General features: G+C 36.0%; 1 protein-coding gene across 2 annotated transcripts in view; it reads left to right on the forward strand.

Moving 5' to 3' along the window:
* GPATCH2 (G-patch domain containing 2) overlaps positions 1-22720 on the forward strand; it is a 131914-nt gene that overhangs the window by 5797 nt on the left and 103397 nt on the right. For both annotated transcript variants that reach the window (XM_067293055.1, XM_067293056.1), the window contains exons 2-5: positions 2843-3556; positions 8898-8959; positions 17521-17703; positions 18175-18254. In XM_067293055.1, the coding sequence (XP_067149156.1) occupies positions 2843-3556; positions 8898-8959; positions 17521-17703; positions 18175-18254 (1039 nt within the window). The remainder of the gene's footprint in view (positions 1-2842; positions 3557-8897; positions 8960-17520; positions 17704-18174; positions 18255-22720) is intronic.

A 22720-nucleotide genomic window follows, 5' to 3' on the forward strand; every position in this document is an offset into this window, starting at 1 on the left:
GCCTTACTGCCCAGGGCCTTTTAAGAATCATACTATCCCCTTACTTCCAAAACGTTTAAGGATGTTCATGCCTAAGTTTCGCCTTTTGAACTGGCACTGTTTGTATTTGTTGGAAAATTCAAGACAAGGTTAGATCAGATATATGAATGCAAAGTGGATATATTCTATTTGATCTTACAGTATTTCATGGAACTAGGGTAACTTTACCACAGTACTTATGCCATTATCTGGAATAAATTGGTATGCCCACTCTAGGAGCCACATTGATTTTGGTGATATAGTTATCCATATGGATTAGGGACTGTGAATTGAACAAATTAATCATAAATTGTGGCCTGAGACATTAGTATCCCCTCTTTCCCCTCTCCCTTTACTTTCTGCTGCTACACCTGCAGCACAATGGGCGGAAAGAGATCATATACTCACTTCTTCCAGTCCACATTCTGGCATGTTAGCAGACCCTGTCCTCTTTGAGGTGAATAGGTTTATGCCCACTAGTTGACTTGTTGGTGCATCTCCACTTGTTTCAGCTCTATTATGGATGTAAAAAACCTGTGGCAGAAGGGCTGGGTAGGTAGCTGGAGGAAGTAATTTCTCGAACTAACCCAAATAAATCCATTGGAGTGCATTTGTCTGAGCCTTACGTTCCTGTTATATCAGCTCAGAAGTATTATCAGCTCAGAAGTATTAGAAAGCCCCTTATATCTCAAGAGCATCATTTCTGATGTGTACCTGAAAAGACAGCTGTCTTTGTGGACATTAAAAATGAGGCTAAAGAGGCTAGTGCCCTCCCTACAGTGCAGTTATTCTAGCTGCAGAGAAACGTGCTAACGTATCTGACTGTATACTGTTTAAGCCTCGTACAGAGAAGACTTGCACAAATATACACAGACTTGCCTCTATTAGTGGTTAAAATTCCTACTACACAAGCAAGAAAAAATCTGCAATAATTGAAGCTTTGAGAACTAAAAATAAGAATTGGTTTTAAATCATTGTAATGCCACCTGTCTCTAAAAGTAAGTTCTGGATTAATTGGCTGTCACTTCTCTTTTTCTCTCTGAATTTTCTGATAATCATTGCTTTGTTTGGAATGCTTTTCCTGTTACATTGCATATCTTGCTTCTAAGAAATACTTTTTGTGATTATGAAAGTTTTGATTCCTGAGAACCAAATGGATTAAGGAGAACTGTGCTATTCTTCCAGAGCTGTGTGTCTCCCTTTAAGAGATTATATGAAGATTCTGCTGTACTAAGAATCAAAGAAAATGTCAGATTAAGAGGGAGTAATAGAACTAGAGATTACAGCAAGTTAGAAACAGAAGTATTAGAAATAAATGCAAGTGACACAGTAGTTTCAGGAATTCAAAGTGAGCTTGAATTTATGTCACTCTCTAGTCTTTTGGTGACCCATATCTTGCAACTGAAATGTTTAAAATAAGTTTTTTCTGAAAGTCTTTTAAAAGGAGACTATAGCATTTCTTAAGCTAAGATATTTCATGACCAGCTTGAATTTCTTCTTAAATAAATATGCTCTTCAGTTCCCTCATTAATATTTAAAATTTGTGTGCTTTGCATTCATGACTGTCCATTCAGTCATCCCATCTGAGCACCTTTAACATTGGAGTTTGTGGTAAGTTAGAAAATCTGTGTGCTATGCATCTGTAATTTCTCTCCATCTATAGCTCCACTAATATGGGTAGAAAATTATTCATTGATGCCTCAATCAACACTTATTGGAAAACAGTGTGAATAGTCTTGCTTTTAAACATCCCTCTACATAATGTACTTGCTCCTCCATATTTATCAGCTGGCATAGATCATGAACATTCCTCTCAGGTTTCCCTAAAAGAAAGGACACTTCTGATACTTTGATGTGAGAATCTGATCAGTGTGTTTAATCCTTCTCTGAAGGTTATAAATCTTCTCTGTAGAGTTCACCAGCAATCTGTTAATGTCTCTTCTTTTTTTATAATTATGTTCTTGTAATGCATGGGTGAACTTTCTGAAGCATACTGAGTTGAAGACATGCTGAATGCTAGTGAAATTTGAGGAGGGAGGAGAGAAACATTTGAAAGGATAAGTCCTTAATCAGATATTGTGTGTTTAGGGATTCCCCCCCACACCCTTTTCACAAGTGTATGATTCTGTGGAAGTGAGTGCTTGGATGTGGTGGGAAACATCACATTTAATCCTCTGGAATTACCTGTAGCAGGACATTCTCTCAACTTAATATCACTCCACTGAATCAATAATTTTAAAAATCAAATAAATATCAGCCATTTGAAAAGACAGAATTAGTCACTATTTAAAAAAAATAGTAATAATCAAAGAATTACTATCTTTACTCCACCTTAGTGTTTAGGTAGCATCAAGAGATAATTATCCTTAAAAATCTTTTATCCTAATGACAACTCTTAAACAGAACTCTGTAATATACCATCAAGGAGGAATATTATGTATTCAGTTTCCCATTCATAAATTTGAAATGTGCTCCCTGCCTACACTTACACTGAATGGTCTTAGTCTGTTGTTGCAGTTGCCACACTGAATCCCTGAAAAACATAAAAATATGATGAGGTAAACTAAAATCTAACAATATTAGTAGGGTCAAAAGCAAATGAGAGAAAGATGCTACTTTTGTTTCCAGGGCAGAAATTAGTCATGATGCCTTTTAAAAGTAATGTATACTAGTGTAGGTTGTAAATTTTGTAGGATTGTCTGACATTGAGACTACATTGCAGAGACTCAGATAATTTTGGCTGATAAGAATGTTGTAGAGTTGACGCACTAACACATCTCTGATTCATTTTTTGTTTTGTTTTTTGCTTTCCTGGAAAATACAGGCATTTCAGTAGGACTATGGAGGAGCTAGTGCATGATCTGGTCTCAGCACTGGAAGAAAGTTCAGAGCAAGCCAGAGGAGGTTTTGCTGATACTGGAGATCATTCTCGAAGTGTGTCTTGTCTTCTAAAGCGACAGGCAAGAAAAAGGAGGGGACGAAAGAGACGTTCATTTACCACCCATCATCCCTGGGAGACTGGTCACTGTTTAAGCGAAGGTTCTGATTCCAGTTTGGAAGAATCAAGCAAAGACTACAGGGAAAGTCATGCTAATAAGAAAGACCACAGTGACTCTGATGACCAGTTGTTGGTTGCTAAACGTCGACCTTCCTCAAATTTAAATAACATTAGAGGCAAAAGACCTCTGTGGCATGAACCAGATTTGGCTGTTGACAGTTTAGGAAACAGAACTTTGCGTAGAAGAAGAAAAGTGAAGCGGATGGCAATAGACCTGCCATCAGAAGTCTCTAATGCACTGACAATAACTCAACAGCAGGATAGCAGCAGAGATCAAGAAATGGAAAATGACAATAAATCATACCAGCATCAAGAGTTTTCCAAGAGCAAAGTGAAAAAAAGAAAAGTAGCTGCAGCTCGACAAGGATCGGAAATCTTGGATGAAGGAGTAGTTATAGAAAACGAAGAAGTGAACCAAGCAAATAAGGACAAAATGGAGTATGAGGAGCAAAAGGGCTCAGATGAGAATATGAGTGACAGGTTATTCTTTCTCTTCTTACAGAATCTTTGGATAATACTTGTTTGCTTGTATTAGTGTAGATATTGGCAACCTTTGGAATTCTTTTTAATTTCGGAGTTAAAATGCAAGCATTGATTGTACTTGTTTTAATAAGCTACTCTTAGGGTTCTTGGGGGGGGTTTTGACCTAAGTCTACTATGTTTGACATATACCATGTTGAGCTGATCAGGTTTAGGAATTCAGATGTAGAGTCAAGTGACAGGGGAATAACTAGAAAACAGCTTCCTGAAAGAATACATTCTAATTGTTTCAAGATTAAAAATGGCAAGATAGAATACACAAATGATTAAAATGTTATTTTCCTGTGTGTTTCAACTGGTCACAGTTTTTCCAGTTTCTAAATATTGGTGCTTTGATTGCTATCCCTGTTCACCAGAAAGGTTGTCAGTGTTTAGATTCACCGTTTAGACAGTATGTTCTTATGTGTCACTGGCATAAAAAGTCTGCAGGTTGCCAGGGATATACATCACTTACGAAATGTAAAAACCAATTTACAGTTCAGAAACACCTGAGCTTGCCATTAGAAAAATAGGAGAATGATGACCCTTTGGCAGTACACCTCGTCCATCCATTCCAGACAGCAGGCATACTACAATGGTAATTGTTTCCAAAGTACTATTTTGACAACACAGTAAGGTGCGAGTCATTTTTCCACCATACCCAAGGGATCTTACCTGCAGGGTCTGGTAAGCCTGATTATGTTTATCCTTTGTGTCTGATTCTGAATGCAGAACTGTCAGCAGGAAGACTTGTATTAAAACACATAATCTTGCTCAGTTGCTTGACAGCAAGAGTGTTCCTGTTTCTCATAGGCATTTTGTCCATACTGTTGTCTTTTGCTTATTGGATAAGTAGAATTTAAATATTGGGATAGCACCTAGGGGTTTTGGCTAAAACAGGCAGCTCAGTTACTGTAATAACAGCAGTATTGGTAAGTGACTAACGCAAGTTATTGTTAGAAAAGTTCAGTCTTTTTATTACATGGTGATTTTTTTATCCCTCACCTGAGGAAGATAAGCAGTTGGAACAGCCATATGAATCCTGAGCCTTAAAGATTGTACCTAATGTCTTCATAATTGTATTAGAGCAGAAGCAGTACTTTTAGGGCAGCCAGTTTAACTTCAGACATCTCACTTAGACAAAATAAGTTAGGATGTATTGTCAGCTTTTAGAAGACTTCCCTCTTCAGTACTGATTCAAGAAATCCGTGTTGCCAAGTTTGGTACCTAAAGATAGATGGTTTGAAAGTTTCTTTGGAGAAACCATTTCATAGTTTACCATATGTATATATTCTTATTACCTTTTTATTTTAATTTTTAATGATCTTCTGTTAAGCCACAAGGGTAACGGTTCTCAAACTCAAAAATTCTGTAGCTAACTTCTGAGTGGAGGGAGGCGTGACCAATATGAAAATCTTGTAGACTCTGTGTGCTGCTCCAGGTCAGTCAGACTATCCTTTTTCTCTTTCACAAAAGAAACATTATTGACTTAAAAATCCATTCTTCTTTTTGAAATGCTTAATGTTTTGTTACACCTAATGTTGTCATTTCTTAAATTGTACTTCAAAAATTTATCTGTGGCCCCAATAAATGGCCTTTAAAACCATCTTATCTTCATAGTGTTTACTGCTCATGAACATGATTGAACGATGATCCATGATTCTGGAAAACTTCTTGCAATGGTCATCTGTTCCAAAAGGTTTGGAAGTCACTGAATTAGAAAATTCTTGTTCAAAAATGTAATTAGAAACCCATCAGATTTAAGCCTTTAATATGCATACTGTTTCTGAACAATTTGTCTGAATTATTTTAATTCCAGTTTTAAACTAGCTGTGCTTAAATACAACAATCCCTATATTGTTTGTTGATATCATTTAACTGGAAGAATCAGAAACAACTATCAAACTCTTTTTATTACGAGATTGTTTTATAAGTAAAGGCTGAGATTTTAAAAGAGAATATGCATCTTCTAAGACTGCGCAAGATATGGAGAGATAACAAGGCATCTTGGATAAGACTCCAGTTTTCAGCAATGCTTACTGGAGGAGGGAAATACAAAGTAAAAAAAATGTACAAAATAAGCTTTGTATATTTGTGTGCATACAGTTTAACACTTATATCCCCAAATTAGAGTGATTTTTTTTTTTTTAGTTCAGTTTTAAAAAACAAAACAAAGCTAATGATTAATCATAACAGCTATTTCCTGAAGTGGGAGTTAAATTCCTTGGATCTACACTGGTGAGGAGAAGGTTTCAGCATATACATGCAGTGTAACATTATGTTATTTTAAAATAGCATAATATCTATTTGAAGTGCACATTAAAAATGCTTAGTGAGCAAGTGACATTTCTTTGGAGTGTTTTATCGATGCCACACAACAGTAACACTCTTTAAGTGCAGGGTTCAGTAGTAGAAGGAGGAAGCTTCAAGCTATTAAAATGTCAGCATCTAAATGATCCCAAAGATGAATTCGTGGGAGGCTATTTTTGAACCTCAGAACTATGAGACTTTTGTGATCGGAGCCTATGCATTCCTCATTTTTCCTCATCCCTAGTACTTAATTCCATGGCCAATTTCAACCAAATTTGACAAGGCATGGAGTTCTGAAGGATATTTAATTCCTAGAAGCTTTTATAAAGAAGACTGAGGAGAGGAGAAATCTGGCTTGCCCCCTTGGAGAGACACTCAGCAGCCTGCCCATCACTGTGAATGCAGTGGTTGAGCAGTTCTTGAGGACAGGATTAATTAGTAAACAAAGGTCCCAAGTCCGTAGGAAGCCAGGGCATAGGGCAACTTGCTTTGAAGGGTGACTAATAATAAAAATTATGTTGTCGTCTTTGTTTTCGTAGATGGGTAAGTAAAGCTGTGAAAGCTAGGGTATTTTTTGGGGGGGAGGGGAATTTTTTTCCTTCAAACTTTACACACACACCTTATTTTATAGAATCTGTGGTTTTTTTCTTTTTTTTTCCTGGAAGTCTTGCTGGAAGAGAACTTTTTGTTACAAAGTAAAGAAATTAACAATCTAAAGTGCAAAGTTGTATTAAAACTGGAAATAACTTCCATCGTAACAGCTTTTATGTATTTAGATAGTAATAAATTAATTCCAGAGGTCTGGTGTTTATTCAGTTAAAGGACTGCCATGTAGCAATTATCTCAGCTGTGATCCCTGCCCTGTTTGACTGTGGCCTGAGGAAAATGAACACTGGCTGCCATAAATATGCCAGGGTTGTAGTTTACGATTTAAAAAAACAAAACAAACAAAAACTGTCATTAAGTGTACCTCTGAAAACTTTCAGTGTTCATGACTTCATGAACTAGCTATTCCTGTAGTAAGACTTATGTGCACGTTTGAAGGGTTTTTGTTGTTGTTGTTTTAAGGGAAGGAGGCTGTTTTTCTCAAAGTTGGAGATTTTGGTGGAGAAAGCTAAAATACCTTAGTTGAAAAGATTTCTTAACGATTTCATTTAAAAAAAAAAAGCCTGTAATTAGACAACAATAAATGAACAGGGAGAATCTATGAAAAGGGGGCATTCTTTAAAAAAGAAAGATGTATGATATAAAATAGCACACTGAAATGTAAGGACAGTAATGCCATCTATGCTGTAGCCAAAGTGAGGATTGGATGCTTTCTAGAAAGAAGGTGCTAGGATTTGCCTAGCTTTACAGCTTTAGGAGGTTCAAATCTTGGTCCCCCCCTTTAAATACGGTTCCACTTTCATAGCTCAATGCTTGTCATGTTTCTTCTATTTAGGGCAGTTATCCAAGTTAAGTTCTTAAGTCTCATTTTATTGTGTTAAGGATAAGAGATGGTATAAGTACTGCTTATGCAGTAAGAATATGTATAAGTAGAAGGTATAGCAAAGGTTAAGAAAACTTATTCTTCAAATGCAGAGCTGTGTATATATAAAAATGATAGCTGTAGATAACTGCTTTGTGGCTTCTGATATATTTGGTTTCGAATCCTGTTGGAATGCTTCCAAAACGAAGATGTAAAAACAAGTATATAGTTCCAATTAAACATAAATTAGACTAATTTTACATAATTGATTCTAGAAGCTTGAAAATTATTGAGGCTTACTTTTGAGATGAACATTTAAAAAGAAAGAATTTTCCTAAGCATACTAGATATTGAGAAACAAAAATAGAACTAGTCTAAATATGTAGAGGGAGTAACTAAAAATAATATATTAATCAGTTGAACTCAAGGATAGGACTGCATGTATGTTGTAGTTTGAATAAAAGTAGAAAGGCAGAAACATCTCAATTTCTTTTTACATAGCTTGTATGCAACATTGAGAGTAGCCATAGAATTTATAACTTGAATTTGTTAGGTGAACTGAGGTGACTTTTTCAGATTTTTCTGCAATATAAGTATAGTATGATTAAATTCTGGTGATATATTACTTCCTTAATAGAGCTACTCTACTTACAAAAAACTTTTTTTTTTTTAAACAAAAAATCCTTTAATATGATGCTCATCAGTTTGTGGTCTATGTTATTAAAACACAAGAGACTATTTCAGTATTTGGAAACAAGTGGAATATTGTTTGTAATAATATGTATGCAACAAAGAAGAAAGTATGTTCTCAGTTGGAGTCTTCAAATTTAGAGAAGTGTGTGCATATTGTATACACATATTCTAATTTTAAGACCACGACAGAAGTTACGGAAAAGTAAATTGTAACTTGCCTGTTTTTGTTGGTGTTATGATCCTATTGATCATGTTCACTTTCTTCAGGGTGATCTTTACTTTGATTTAATGGGCTACCATTGTGGTAAACATTTTTCTCTCTTGCCAAGTAAAATGTAGTGAATCCTGAAGTAGTGTATTTGCCAGAATATTTGCAAATGATGTTTACAAAGGTAATTCTGTCTTCAGACTTATATTTCATGTGCTGAAGAAAGGCTTAGACTGCTTTTGATTGAGATTTTTTCTATTTTATTGAGCAGTGATGTTCCAGGATCAAGCTGAATTGTACAGCATAAGAAGGGACTAGTGAGCGTTTGATGGAAGCAGATAATAAAATGCATCAATTGTCAGCACCTCGTTGCAGTCACATCTGGCTTATTGTCAGGGTACCATTAGATTCCCATGGTTTTATGTGCTAAAAATAATATGTTTTATAGTTAACGGAACTAGGATATTTGCAGTTTGATTTAAAAATAATAATAAAAAAATCTTATTTTCTTTCAGATCTTTGTTGGACTTAAATTCCGTATGAGCACAGCCTGTCTCCTTAAAATTTTACAACTGAAAGATCAATTGTTCTTTTGATCTGTTTCTTTCTTTCTCTTATTACAGTGAATCCAGCAGTCTGAGCAGCAGTGATGCTGGTTTGTTTACCAATGATGAGGGAAGACAAGGTATTGAAACAATCTTTCCCTTCTCCACCCCTCAAACCACATCAGTTGAAATTCTGTAAGCGTTACAAGTTATTTCATAGGTTGATTATTGTATTTCAGTTGCTATTACTATTTTAATGAGTTGAAATATAGCTCTCTTTCAGGGTTTTTAAAATGCTGTGGCATTATGACTTAATATAAATAACTTGAGCATAATATAAATAACTTTAATCTCCAAAAGATTGTATGTAGGTTTACTGCATTACAAATGTTGTTTTTCAAGATAGTTTTTGGCTAAGTTTTAATTCCTCAGTTGCTCCAGATTTTTCACAAGACCGCATGATCATAGTACTGGCTTTCAAACTAATTCTGAGTGAGTCTTTTGGATTTTGTTTGCTTTTTGAACAAATGTGGCAGTATTGTATAGTTTGTTTTCATTCAGAGATGCTCTCTAAACAAGCACCGTTTTTTGTTTTTTTTTTTTTTTTAAGCAGTATAGGATTGAGATTTGAAGATGCATGCTATTTAGAGAGTTTCTCCTCTCTGAAAGATCTCTTCCCAGTAGCATTTGAACAGTGTGATGTACCTAAAAATTCTTCAGTAATTTAAAGTGCAACAAATATTCAGAACTTTCCTTTTATATGCATAAAGTTCTTGCATCTTTATATGTGTTAGTCAAGTCTAATTGGAGGCCGGTAACTAGAGGTGTACGCCAGGGGTCAATATGGGGTCCAATACTGTTCAGTTTCTTCATTAACAATCTGGATGATGGGCAGAGCGTACCCTCAGCAAGTTTGCTGATGATAAAAAAAAAAAATTGGGAGGAGTGACTGATACACCAGATGGTTGTGTTGCCAGAGGGACCCTGACAGGCTGGAGAGAAGGGCAGAGGGAAACCTCATGAAGTTCAGTAAAGGAAAGTGCAGAGTCCTGCACCTAGGGAGGAATAACCAGGACAGGCTGGGGGCTGACCTGCTGACCTGGGGGCCCTGCAGAGAAGGACCTGGGAGTCCTAGTGTGCAATAAATTGACCATGAGCCGGCAATGTGCCCTTGTGGCCAAGAAGGCCAGTGGTATCCTGGGCTGCGTTAAGAGCAGCATTGCCAGCAGGTCGAGGGAGGCGATCATCCCCCTCTACTCAGCCCTGGTGAGGCCACATCTGGAGTGTTGTGTCTAATTCTGGGTTCCCCAGTACAAGAAAGATATGGAGCTACTGGAGCGAGTCCAGCAAAGGGCTGCTAAGATGATTAAGGGACTAGAGCAAAATCTCATATGAGAAAAGACTGAGAGCACAGGAATTGTTTCGCCTGGAGAAGGGAAGGCTGAGGGGGGATCTTATCAATGTGTATGAATATCTGAAGGGAGGGTGTAAAGAAATCAGTCAGACTCTTCTCAGTGGCACCCAGCAACAGAACAAGAGGCAGTGGGCACAAACTGAAAGACAGGAAGTCCATCTGAATATAAGAAGAAAAAAACTTCTTTATTGTGAGGGTGCCTGAGCACTGGAACAAGTTGCTCAGAGAAGTTGTGAAGTCTCTGTCCTTGGAGATATTCAAAAGCTGTCTGGACGCGGTCCTGGGCAGCATGCTCTGTGCGACTCTGCTTGAGCAGAGGAGTCAAACTAGATGATTTCCAGAGATCCCTTCCAACCTCAGCCATTCTGTGATTCAAGCTATAGAAGATGGAAGTATAAGATAAGAATTTTTTTTCTGGTGTTTATTGTCATCATATAAACTAAGTGCTGCTTAAGCAACTTTGCCTATATTATGCTAGGATTGTAGTGCCCAATTCATGGAATAGGAGTCCACTGTCTTTGACAATGAGGCAAAAAATCTTTCAGGTGATTAAGGCTCTTGCTTTCCTATTGATGATTCTAAATTGATGGGAATGGAAATTATTTTCTTATGCAGTTTGCCACATACTAGTACTTCAGTGTGTGGAAGAAAGAAAATCTGGCCTATTCTGCAGTAGCGATTAGGTTAAAGGAATTTTGTTTTTCCTTCCTTCCCTGGTGTGTAATTCAGTCTTTTCTGTGTTTTTTCTTTCTTTTTTTTTATCTTCTACTTCAATGTTTCAGTAGTGAGATTTTTTTCAGATTGTAGAACAGAGGTGTGTACTCCTTGCTTATTTGAACAAGGCTAGTAGTAACTTGTGCTATGTAAACTGTTCCTCCCATTCAAAATAAGTATCTGTTTTTACTTGCATTACACACAGCTCTTCTTGAAGAATTTCAGCTGTCTGTGAAAGTTTAGATCAATTCTAACTTTAGACCAAAAATATTTCAATGAGACACTTCCAAAAGATTTGATTTTACTTTCCTGTACTGGTTTCTCTTTTGTCTTGGTGTTTTAAAATATTTTCCATTATATCTATACATAAGATGACTTACATATTTCATAGTTGCATATACTTTTAAAGTATTGATCTGATATTTTAGTGTCAATACTTGTGTTCTTAAATCATAAGTTAAATTATTTGAATCATTGTGTAATATTATTGAATGTCTCTCAGTTATTTTGTGTTTTTCATAAATATGTTGTGGGAGAAGAAAAGGGGAGGGATCAGTAAAGGACTATTCTTTCACTGGAATAGTGTTACCTTTTTCAGTGCTGGTCCTTTACAATAGAAATGTCAATGGTACTGTTTAGGAATAGAGCTGTAATTTTCTTTTTACCTGTTTGATTTTGAATCTTGATTCAATTAGCCGTACTGACCTTGTGATAATTTCAAGCAGAAAGTATTATTTCTACAATAGTATTCTTAAATATAAATTAAAGGAACAACAATAATCAAACTTGAGAAGGATACTCAGGGGGAAAAGGATGACAGGGAAAAAATATTTTTCTCTACTTTGAACAGGTTCTTTTATGGGTGCGATCAGAGGTCCATTAACTTCACAGTGGGTCCAATTTAGACATTCTTAAATCTGGATTGTAGCTTTGTCTTTGTGAAAAGTTTTACATAAAAGTAATATTAGAGACCCTACTGCAAAAACAGAATTGCTTATTTTCTAATTGTAGTTACTGCCTCCCAGACAAAAATGTTGTTGAGAATTGTATGATAATTCCATTCTCTTGTGTTCTCTAGCAAGAAATTGTTGGACCTTATATAGCAGTTAAGATCTTGATACCTGCAGTTACTGATTTCCTGTATATAAGAGAAATATAATACACAACACTAACTGTAATCACACCAGTGTTGGACTGTTGTGTCTAATTAGTTTGTAGCCTTTTGGGGGGAAGAAGAAGAAATAACATTAAGTTGTTTTATATGACCTGAATAACAGAAATAGTAAATATTGCCTATGGATCAGAATTGTAGAGGTGACTATAAAGCTGAGGTCATGTGTTATCCTTGCTCCAGTTTATTAATGGCTCAGCTCTGTACAGTCTTTCTATTCAGGAGCAGGATACGGTGTTAAATTGGACAGAAGGGTGGGGGGGGGGTATAAGGCCTTCATCTGAAGTTTTCAAGCTTAGATCAGAAGAATGAACTGCTTAAATTGAATGGTGTCATACTACTTCCTTTGCCTAGGCAGCTCTGTAGAGCATAAAGAGCAAGATACAGTATGCCTCTGTGGATGGGTAACTTGAGTTTCTGCTTTTCTGAAACTGTAGGTCAAACTCCTTTTTGGTGTTAAGTAAATCTTCTGATGCCTCCAAATGACTATTACAGCTGTTAACAGAGTTTTTTAACCTAGAAAGAACTATATTGGTCATGGAAATGAAACTGGTATCTGAGAGCATTTTGCAGTCTGTGAGCTGTTGCTCTCTGTGCGTGCATGCATGGATAAAGGAGCAGAACAATACCAATTAGGAATATCTATAGGGCGGAGATGCCAAAGTCTTTTTAACAGCAGCCTCTCAAGGCAGGTTGTGTTCGTTATGGGCAAGCATGCATACACCATATGTGACTACTATGAAGGTTTGTCTGGCCCTTTTGAAATGTAGGAAAACTAGAAAGTAACAAAGGGGAAAATCTGTGTGCAGTAAAGTCTGTTCATGATAATCCTGCACTGCTGTAGCTTAAGTTTCAGGTGAAGCATAGTCTGCTCTTCTGAACCTGAAGCTGATGATGATGCAGATGTCCATGTCTGTAGAGAACCCATAAGAGAAGTGCATAGAAATTGTATCATGAACATCTTAAAAGGGAACTCTTATAATCTAATGTGAATGGGTGATAACTAGATAATTGTGTAGACCAGGTGATACGGAAGTAAAAATTTGGGAAGCAGTGATTGGGAGAGGGGGGGGAAGGGGAAGTGGAACTTTTTTGGGGGGGAGGGGTTCTTTTTTAACGGATATTAAGTAAGCATTACTTTTTTCTGTATATCAGCTGCAACCCTTTAAGAAATGCTTGTAAGTGAAAGGAGTTGAGTTTTAGTATTGAAGCTGACATTTCTGAGTCTTGAATAGACTAGTTTTTGCAATGATCAGTCTTGTTGTGATTGAGTGTGAATTGATTCACAGCAATTCCTGAAACATTAACGCTGTCCACAAACAATTTCTTTTTCCTGTTTTAAGGATGTGGGTATAGAAAAGCATGGACTCAGAGGTCAGTTTTTGAAGACTTGAAGATGATTTTTACATTTACTGTAGTTTGAGAGAGTAACATAACTTGATGTAGTATTGTGCTGAGTAGTGGTAAAGTTCACAAGACCTAAGAGTAAGGGTAAAGGATAATGCAGTGAATCTTTTGGAATATTTTGAAGTCACAAATGCTGCTTTGCATTTCTACTCCTGGTTAAGTCATGTTTGCTGTGGATACTGTGTTGCGTTCTGGGAGGTATAAGTTAAATGAGAGAGAGAATCCAAGTATTTGGCTACCAAACTTGGGTGTGGCGGAGGCCTTTCTTTTATATTGCCCATACCTATGAGGTCTGGAATTTATTAAACACAGTGGTCTTCCCTGATTCCTTTTGAAAAGTGGGTTCCTTCATGATGGAGCAACTGATGGGCAAAATATGACTGAGAGTGCTCTCACCTGGATTAAGAGTAGCAGTAAGAGGGTTATACTGGTCTCAAGGTGATAATCTGATTGAAAATATTCAAAGGATTTTGAGTTGTTTTAAGTGCACAGACCAGGAGGCTAAAAAAAACAAGCATCCCTGGATTCTGCTGTCATGTAGGAAAAGCCTACTAGGTTGATATCTAAAGTCCGTATTGTGTTCCTGTCCTGTATTCTGTGTTTAGCAGTAAGCAGCATAGTGCTTAGGGAAGTATATAATAGGATAATATGTAGTAATGTCTTAACTAATAGTTGCTTAACATACTAATAGTCCTATTGCATACAAAAGAAAAAGTTGGGATCCCTCCCCACCACCCCCAAACCCTTGTTGTGCATGTAGTGAAGGTGCCAATTTCTGTGGTGAATGAAACAGGAGTAATAAGAAAGTAAAAATCACTCCCCCCCACCCAAGCTCCAGACATTGACTGTAGTTTTTATTCTCTTTACTGTGACAGATAACTTTGACCTTAAGGTTTGAATTATCGTGCCAAACGTTTTAATCTTGAAGAATCCATTTACAGTTGTAGTACTTTTTTCAGAGACTTTGGATCATTTACCTAAAAACTTAGCTAATGAGTAATGTAACTTCTATGTCAGAGAGCTATTTTGAGTTCTGTATGTGTGATACCTATACAAGGTATTCCAAATTGCTAATTATCTTTCTAAGATATTCCAGACTGAGGGGACAGACAGTTTGTAGAACGCTGATGTAAGAAAAATTCGAATCTTGAGTTTGACTTGGAGGCAACCAGTGAATATCAATGAAATCTGTTTACCCTATAGCTCAAAACAATAAATCCCCATTATCATTCAGACATTTTGCAGTTGTAGAGATGCAGTGCTGGGGAATATAATCAGCCTTTCAGTAGTTGATGAAGAATATTTATAAAGCAGTTGCTTTGTCAACCCTAAGCCAACATGTTAAACTCTTGTTCAATCTAAGTTTAGTTGGTTTTTACTTGCCTAGAATAGCTTACACTTCAATTATATGCAGAAGTGCCTAGCAGGCCGTTCTAAAAGCAAGTTCCAGGGTTCTAAGTTCAGACCTGTAGTGAGTGACAGCACCCTAGAACTGTTTGGCCCCTCATGTACACAGTATTCGTTAAATGCAAACAAAAGAAAGAAAAACACAGGACCGGAGCTGGTTTTAACTTAATGTTTTTCAACTCTTTGTCACTCAGTAGTGTGTTGTCTTGTATTTTTTATAGTGACTTTTAATAGATCTATCAATGAGCAGTATATAAGATTGCTTTACCCTATTTTTTGAATTGGAGTATCAACTTTGTATTTATTATTTCCACTACCATTTTACATTTTATTTATGTTATGCTTTAAAAGGTATGAAAAAGCTTGTGTTCACAATTGCTTTCCTTCCCCATTCTGCTTGAGCCCACCTGCTTTTCCTCTCAATGCACATGCTTTGAAATAAATTATGTTTTGGAGGAAAATGTAGATGTGAACTTGGATAGGAAGGTGCTTGAAGGGTTGAACCTTGTGACAGAGACCTAAAATTCAAATTTAATTTCAGTCACTTAATCAAGGTAATAGATATACACTAGGTGGCCAGTGAACTGACATTTCTTCATTCTGTGTTCTGTGATATGCCAGTACTATTTATTTCCTGGTTGACTCCAGCAGATGGAATGCAAAATGGATACTTCAGTCTAGAATAAAATTCCCTTTTCTTTCCGTAACCCCAGTTTGCCTTATGTTACAATTTACCAACCCAGTCTTAAATTCTAGTTATCTTTCTTCTTCCAAGATTGCATTGTGTACCCGTTACTGACTTCTGTCCTTGAGCCAACTCTGATATCCAGATTGCAGAATTCCGTTCTTCCTTTGTAGCTGAACTGTGGAGAACAAGACTAAATTTTTTTGACATTGTCGTTAGTCAAGGTATCCAGAACTTTCATATTATGACAAAAGATTCGGACAGACTTTAATTATACAAAAACTTGTGGAAAAACTAAGCAAAAGAATTCAATCCTAGATTGATCTGTGGTTCAGAATTAGTGAAAAGGTGTGCTTTTTTCTTCTTCCTGATGCTGTCTCTGTTCAATACTAACAGACAGGTATGATTTCTTTGGAATGTGTCTAAGGAAACAAGGGTAGAATTAATGGTGAACACTTCAGTAAAATGTCATAGCTATAAATGAGGATCAAAAGAGGTATGGAGAATAATCTGAAATGGGCCAGAACGTAAGAATCCCTTTTTCAACTCTATTTTTCCCTTCCTTCCTCTAAAAGTTTCTGTGTTCTCTAGTCTCTGCTAATTTTGGTGTTAGCAGTGACCATTCAAGATTTAAAGGTCACATTTCACCTGCAAGTGACCAATGAGAGGCCTTAGTTATTCTGTATTTTCTTGAAATACTTGTCTCAACCAACACTTACAGCCATTTCCTCTTGTATTTGGCCTTGATATATTCTTCTCCATGAGGCAATTTATTTGGAGATAGTGTGCTGAATCTTGTTTTTTTTTCCCTCAAATTTTGGCTTGGATTTTCATTACTTATATTTTCCCATTATGGGGCTGAGTGGCAATAAAATTTTACACAACTGCTTTTTGTTACAGAAAATTAAGTATCTAATAAATGTTGTATTTGTCTCTTGTTTAGTCCTGCCTACTTAAAAATTGAAACACCAGATACAGAAATAATTTATACACAGAAATAGTGAGGCATGATTTGGATACTTTGAAGTAGAATTAAAATATACAAGGCATCCTTTGGAATGTAATTTTTGAGTGTAAGAAAGGATGTTTGCCATGTATTTTAAGGATACTTTCTGATCTACTGTCAACTACAGATTTTTATAAAAGAACATGTTTTAAAAGAAACATAGCAATTTATTTTCAATTGCTGGTGTATTTTATATCGGTTAAGCTTAAGATCAGACTTTCAGTCTTGTCTTGCATTTGACTTTGACTCCTGATATTTAAATATTAGATCTATAAATATTGTTAATAAAAATGACAAGCTTTGCAGTATAATGTGGTATGATTCTCAATCAAATGGCACTGTCAGTTTTCATTTAAAATCAACTTTTTCAAGACTTATTTCTAAATGAACTTAATCAGATTAATTTCATTTAGTCACATCTGTTCATGATTGTTTTTCCCTTTTACTAGCCATACAAATCATGAAATTAAGCTAATTATATACCATTATCAGCTGCAAAGAACTAGTTTCACAGTTTTATACCTTTTAATTCCCTGCAGGAGATTAAGGCTCGTTTTTGTTAATATGGAAAGTGCAGTTCTTAAATGGATTTCCCTGCAGTTATCGCCAAAGGATTAAGTAGTTTATTATTGTTTTTCACTATTCTAATTGGTTTTAGAACATTACATTGTATGTGTTCTCATTGATGACACTGCTAGTAATGGTACTGAGAAACATTTTTCCAAATAGAACTGCTATATACATTGTGGTACATCTGTAAAGCAAAAGAAATTATTGTCTTGTCAGATTGTTTATTGAGGGTAACATCTGATTTTTTTTTTTTTTTTTTTTTTTTTTAAATCTTCTCTGCTCCTCCCTCTCTTTGGGGGCCTTGGGGGGGCTGCTGTCCTCATACAGGTGATGATGAGCAGAGTGACTGGTTTCATGAAAATGAATCTGGCGGAGCATGTGGAATCACAGGGGTCATTCCTTGGTGGGAACAAGAGGACTCCACAGAACTGGAGAGAGAATTGCCTGATCCAGTCTTTGAAAGTATCTTAACTGGTACTTTCCCTCTTATGTCGCATTCAGGGAGAAGAGGTAGGTACTGATCAAGTGCAAAATATAGAATCACTTGGGTTTGGTAGAAAACTCTCCTCTTTTTGTGCGCACTCTTTTTCTCTATGCACTGAATTCTTCTGTGAGGCTTATTTTCCACATGCTTGGGATTGTTTCTGTGGACCTAGTCTCTGCCTGTTCACCAGATTTTAAACTTTCTACTACTAGTACTAAAGAAGTTTTAAGTGATGCAAAGTCATTCCCCTGCCTCAGTACAGTACGCTCGGCTTATGCAGCAATCTGCGTAGAACTAGAACTGCAGTAAGAAAGTGTGTGGAGAGTGTTCTTTCTCATGGCAACTTAGTCTTTCTCAGGACTTTCCCATTCTGCGCTCTTTGTTTCCACAGGTAGTATGAAGTCAGTGGCATAGATCAATAGATTGCTATGTAGTGATGGTTTTCTTTGTGTGGTATCGGAAACACTCTTAAATCAACCCCCACTTCTTATTTGTAGGTTTCCAGAGTAGATTTAGTCATCTTCATGGAATGCCAGCAAGAAACATAAAAAAGGCTTCAGGAAATCAGACTACATTGGTAGGTGCTTTTATTTTCATAAGCTAATATAAGCTGGTTTTACAACTTGAAAAAAGTGTTTATTTCTCTTATGCTTCTGTCCTAATGTTGTGGATAAATAATTGAATGGTAAGACTACAGTGGGATGGTAAGACTGCAATGCCGCTGCTGCTATTTTGTTTATTGCTTTTTTTAATACTTTCTTTCTAAGACTCTTCCCGCTGCCATTCTATTTTAATGGAACATTTGTATATACTCACTCAAATGGCAGAAGCACTCTAAGGCTGTTCCCCACTACTTGGTCTGAGCTGTATGAAGGGAAAGGGGTTTTTTTGTTGTTCTTTTATTTAAGAAGGTTTTCTGTATTTATCTAACATGAAAGCATGTCTTTTCCCTCTTATGAAGAAAAATATCATACCCAAAGATATTCAATTTTATCTAATACTAAAACCATTCTAGGTACAATGTATGGTAAAATATATGGTACAATATTGTACTTATCTTTTACCCCTTCTCCAAAGTCCACTTTGAAAAAATCTATCCTTATTCTCCTTTGTTTAGGTGGTTTCTGTTGTGAGAGGGAAAGGGCATATACAAAAAAGGAGAAGTAAGTCTAGTAATGCACCTGTCATACACATCTCACATACCTTCAGACGAGACTGTTCAGAGTCTGACTACAAATGGCAGTTGTTTGTTTTTCAGTGTATTCAGCTTTAGGAATAGTTATGTTTATAATGAAAGAAAAAATCCAATTATCTTTGCTTCTATACACAATCCAAGCAGTGGGATTTTTCCCACAGCTTTTTCCTAAAATAAAGTTCTAAAGAGTTTTTAAGAGTTTGTTTGTTGTAGGTGGAGGGTATGGGGAAGAGAGTGGAGTTTTTAAGATAAAATGTACTCATTGTAGTGCAATCTATTCCTTTCCTATATGAATACTATTTGGAAGAAGAGAAAAAAGTAGGACACTCTATCAATGTGTAAGAAACATATTCCAGCATGATAAATACTGCAGTATCAGTATTCTTTATTGTTTAGAACATTGTTAATTTGCCTAAACAAAATAAGGTGTTGGTGAGCAATGAGAGATACTGCATGTGCAGAAAGCAGAAAAGAACTGCTAGAAATTTAACTCATTTTGAAGAGGGAGGGGTTTTTTTTAATAACTGAAGTCTCTGTCCGATAATTGCCATGTGGAGCTGAATAAGATGCTTTAAAACCTTGGCCTATGATCTCTGCTGTTAGTGGTCATGAATTAGATGAATGCTATCTAGTTCTTGGTTTCCTATCTACCTATTTTTATTTTTGGTTCAGTGCTTGCTTGAGCATATCTGGGATTTGTAGCCCATTTTCTAGGCTTATTGCAATTTCACTCTGGTATTTTATAGGAGCTATTATAACTGATAGGTTAGCTTCATGGCATTGATGATACATGGCTTAAGTACCCTAAAAACTGCCTTTTCCTCTAAATTGTAAAAAGGTGATCAAGTTTCAGTTGATGAAGATATACTGTGAATGTGTGTATATATATAATAATAATAAAAATGTTTATCTTCTGCTACATTTTCTGAGTTGTCCTTAGGAGCCCATTTTGCTTTCCAGTGATCATTTCTCATATATGGTGTCATGGTTCCTTTTATGAGAAAAATACCAGCTGACCTACTAAAGAATGATAATTCAGTTACCTCCAGTTATTAAATACATCATTTACATAGTGTCATGAAACAAGGTTGACATGTGAACACACCTCCTAAACCACTATGTTTAGGCAAGAGTGCACATATAGAATGAATGTAGAGTTAGCCCTTCAAATACAGAGTTCTCTGATCTTCTAACCTTCCTAATGACTATTTATGTTTGTGGGCACATCTGCTGCATCAGTCTTTGAAAATGTAGCTATGTAAGTCAGAGCACATGTGCTTGCATTTTAATCAAGTTATCACTTTTAAAGAAATTTTTTTTTAGATACTTCAATGACAAAGAAAGTCTTCTAATACCTGTGACATCTGATAACACAGAACAAGAAGTAATTACTCCTATTAGATGGTAACAGTGAAGAGCAGCAAAAATGCTTTTAGAAAGGTTAATATCCTGAGAAATGAACACTGCAGACTCAACTCATTGAGCAGAGTAGTGATGGTGACCTACTTCTTTCATTTTTAACAGCAAAGAGCGTGATGTCTATATCACTGCTTTTACACAAACTTTTAAGGGACCCAAGGCAAAAAATGGAGTTTCCTTCTAAGACACATTTCCTAAACATATGCTGATGTATTCAGTCTAAGGATGTGTATGTATGTTGTACCCAGTGAATGTGAGCCTATAGTTAGCCCTTTACATACAGGTGGAGTAAGTTTAAGAAAAAAAATTTTTTTTGGGGGGGGGGGGAATATTTTTGAAGGTTGAGAACCATAGCAGCTAATGAAAAAGCCTTTAAGTCATTACTAGTTTAGAGAAGGCAAAATGCATAGGTGTGATAAGACTGTGCTATATCATCTATCTCTGTCTAAAAATGTTTAATGCCCCACTGTTTGGATTTTTCCTGTCAGAGAACCAATAGGCTATGGGTATGGTTGTTACTACTTGTATACTAAGGAAATTGCTAACTTAGGCCACTATTTCTAAAAGCAACAGGAGTTGAGAATCACAGTTGGCGCTGTCATTCTGTCCAGATGCTGCTCTTGCATTTCCCTAGGCTAGTTGTTTAGTTTGGACAAACTCTGTCCTTCTGTAACTAGTGTATTGCCTTTGAGTCAGAATACATTTTTTAATGATCTTACTTGCCTCCTGCTTGTCCAGTGTTGTAAAAACCTAGTATGTGGCATTCTAGGTTGGCAATGCAAATACTGTGAAAATCCCTGCTTAATCCAATGTGCAGGTTGAATGAGGCATTATAAAGCAGGTAGTAAAAAGCTAAGCAAGGAAATGAAAAAATTTGTCAAGAAAGTGCTTTATATCTTTTGGATTGTCCAGTCTACTTACTAAAGATAGGGATTCCATAGAAAAGTGCCTGTCTAAATAAATAGTATTTGTCAGGCATCTGTTTTGGCATACAACTGTAATGCTGGCATTTCATGTCTTGACTGCTTTGTTTTGTGGCAGCATCATTTGCAACATACCTTTCTTTGAGAATAAATATTAAACCCTTGTGGTTTTGCTATACACTATGCTCTTGATTCCACCAATGTCAAGTTTGTATTGGTGATTTTGTAATTATAGTCAGAAATAGGATACGTGTACTTACCATACCAGTGCTACATATTGGCATGTAATAAAGTCTTTTAACAAGGTGTATTGCATGAAATCCTATTGTTTGGTTGAATTCTGCAGTTATATATGACCTGATTAACTATTTCCCCCAGACACATTTCTGTTATGTTGCATGTCATTTATCTAGTATTGTATCTCTGGCCTTTCCAGCAAATTACTGGAGAAACTTTAGTATTTAGCAGACTAAAATGAGGAATCTAACATTTTGGATGTATTAGAAATGTGAATTCATCTTCTGTTTATTTCTATCATGGAGAATAGGTGAGCTCTTTTCCTTCAATGGTTAAGGACATGCTTTTTCAGATGGGTTCTTGGAGTGATCACAGAAGCCCTAATAAAAGAAAATAAGCACTAACTATAGTTACTGAAAATAGGACATGATTACTTCGTGTGTGTGTGTTTTTGGTTTTTTTTTAATGTTTTGCTCAACTTAGCACTCATTGACTAAACAATTTCACTGTTTTCTTTACAACTCTTCCATATAAATAAGTGAAAATGTAGGATTTAAAAATCAGTGTTGCTGTCTTGGCTGTCTTTGTGTGGTTCTAGATACAGTTCCTTTCCTGAGACAGGGAGACACATTCTAGAGTTTTGTCTAAGCACTCGGATATGTTCTACAAAAACTATGCTTTCTTTTGACTTTTTTTTTCCTCCTGTCTCTCACCCTTGTCATAGATTTTTGATTTCATGATACTGAAGAAAGCCTGTTTTAGATCTTGTGCTCTCAGGATTGATTTTTCTTTTAGCCCAGTTGTACTATTTAGCTTGACTATACGTAGCTGTAATTATTTTAAAAGTACATAAGGCATGAAAGCTATGTTTGAGAGGCTGTTATTCCAAGGTCTGGTGCCTGAATATTTCATCAAATCCTATGACTCTTTTTAAAGATACGAAGATGTTTTTTTAAAAAAAAAAAAAACGTTATCTGACAACGTTTTCTGAGATAAGCTGCTCCCCTACTGATGTCAAGAGAAAAGATATATTGGGTACCCATGCTTCTTGTTGACTGCTTTCAAAATGTAAAATCAAATATTTCAGCTTCTAAGTTTTCTTTAACTGAAGAAACAGCCAAGCAATTTTTTTTTCTTATAAAAAATATTTTGAAAATTTAGTGAAGTGGCTTTAGAGAAGAAATCTGTTTACAGATCTGAAAGAGTCTTTTATTAAAGAGTAATCCAGACATTGCTTTTACAGTATCAAACGCAGCCTTTTTATGGATG

This window comes from Apteryx mantelli, chromosome 3 (assembly GCF_036417845.1).
Source record: "Apteryx mantelli isolate bAptMan1 chromosome 3, bAptMan1.hap1, whole genome shotgun sequence".
Lineage (NCBI taxonomy): Eukaryota > Metazoa > Chordata > Aves > Apterygiformes > Apterygidae > Apteryx > Apteryx mantelli.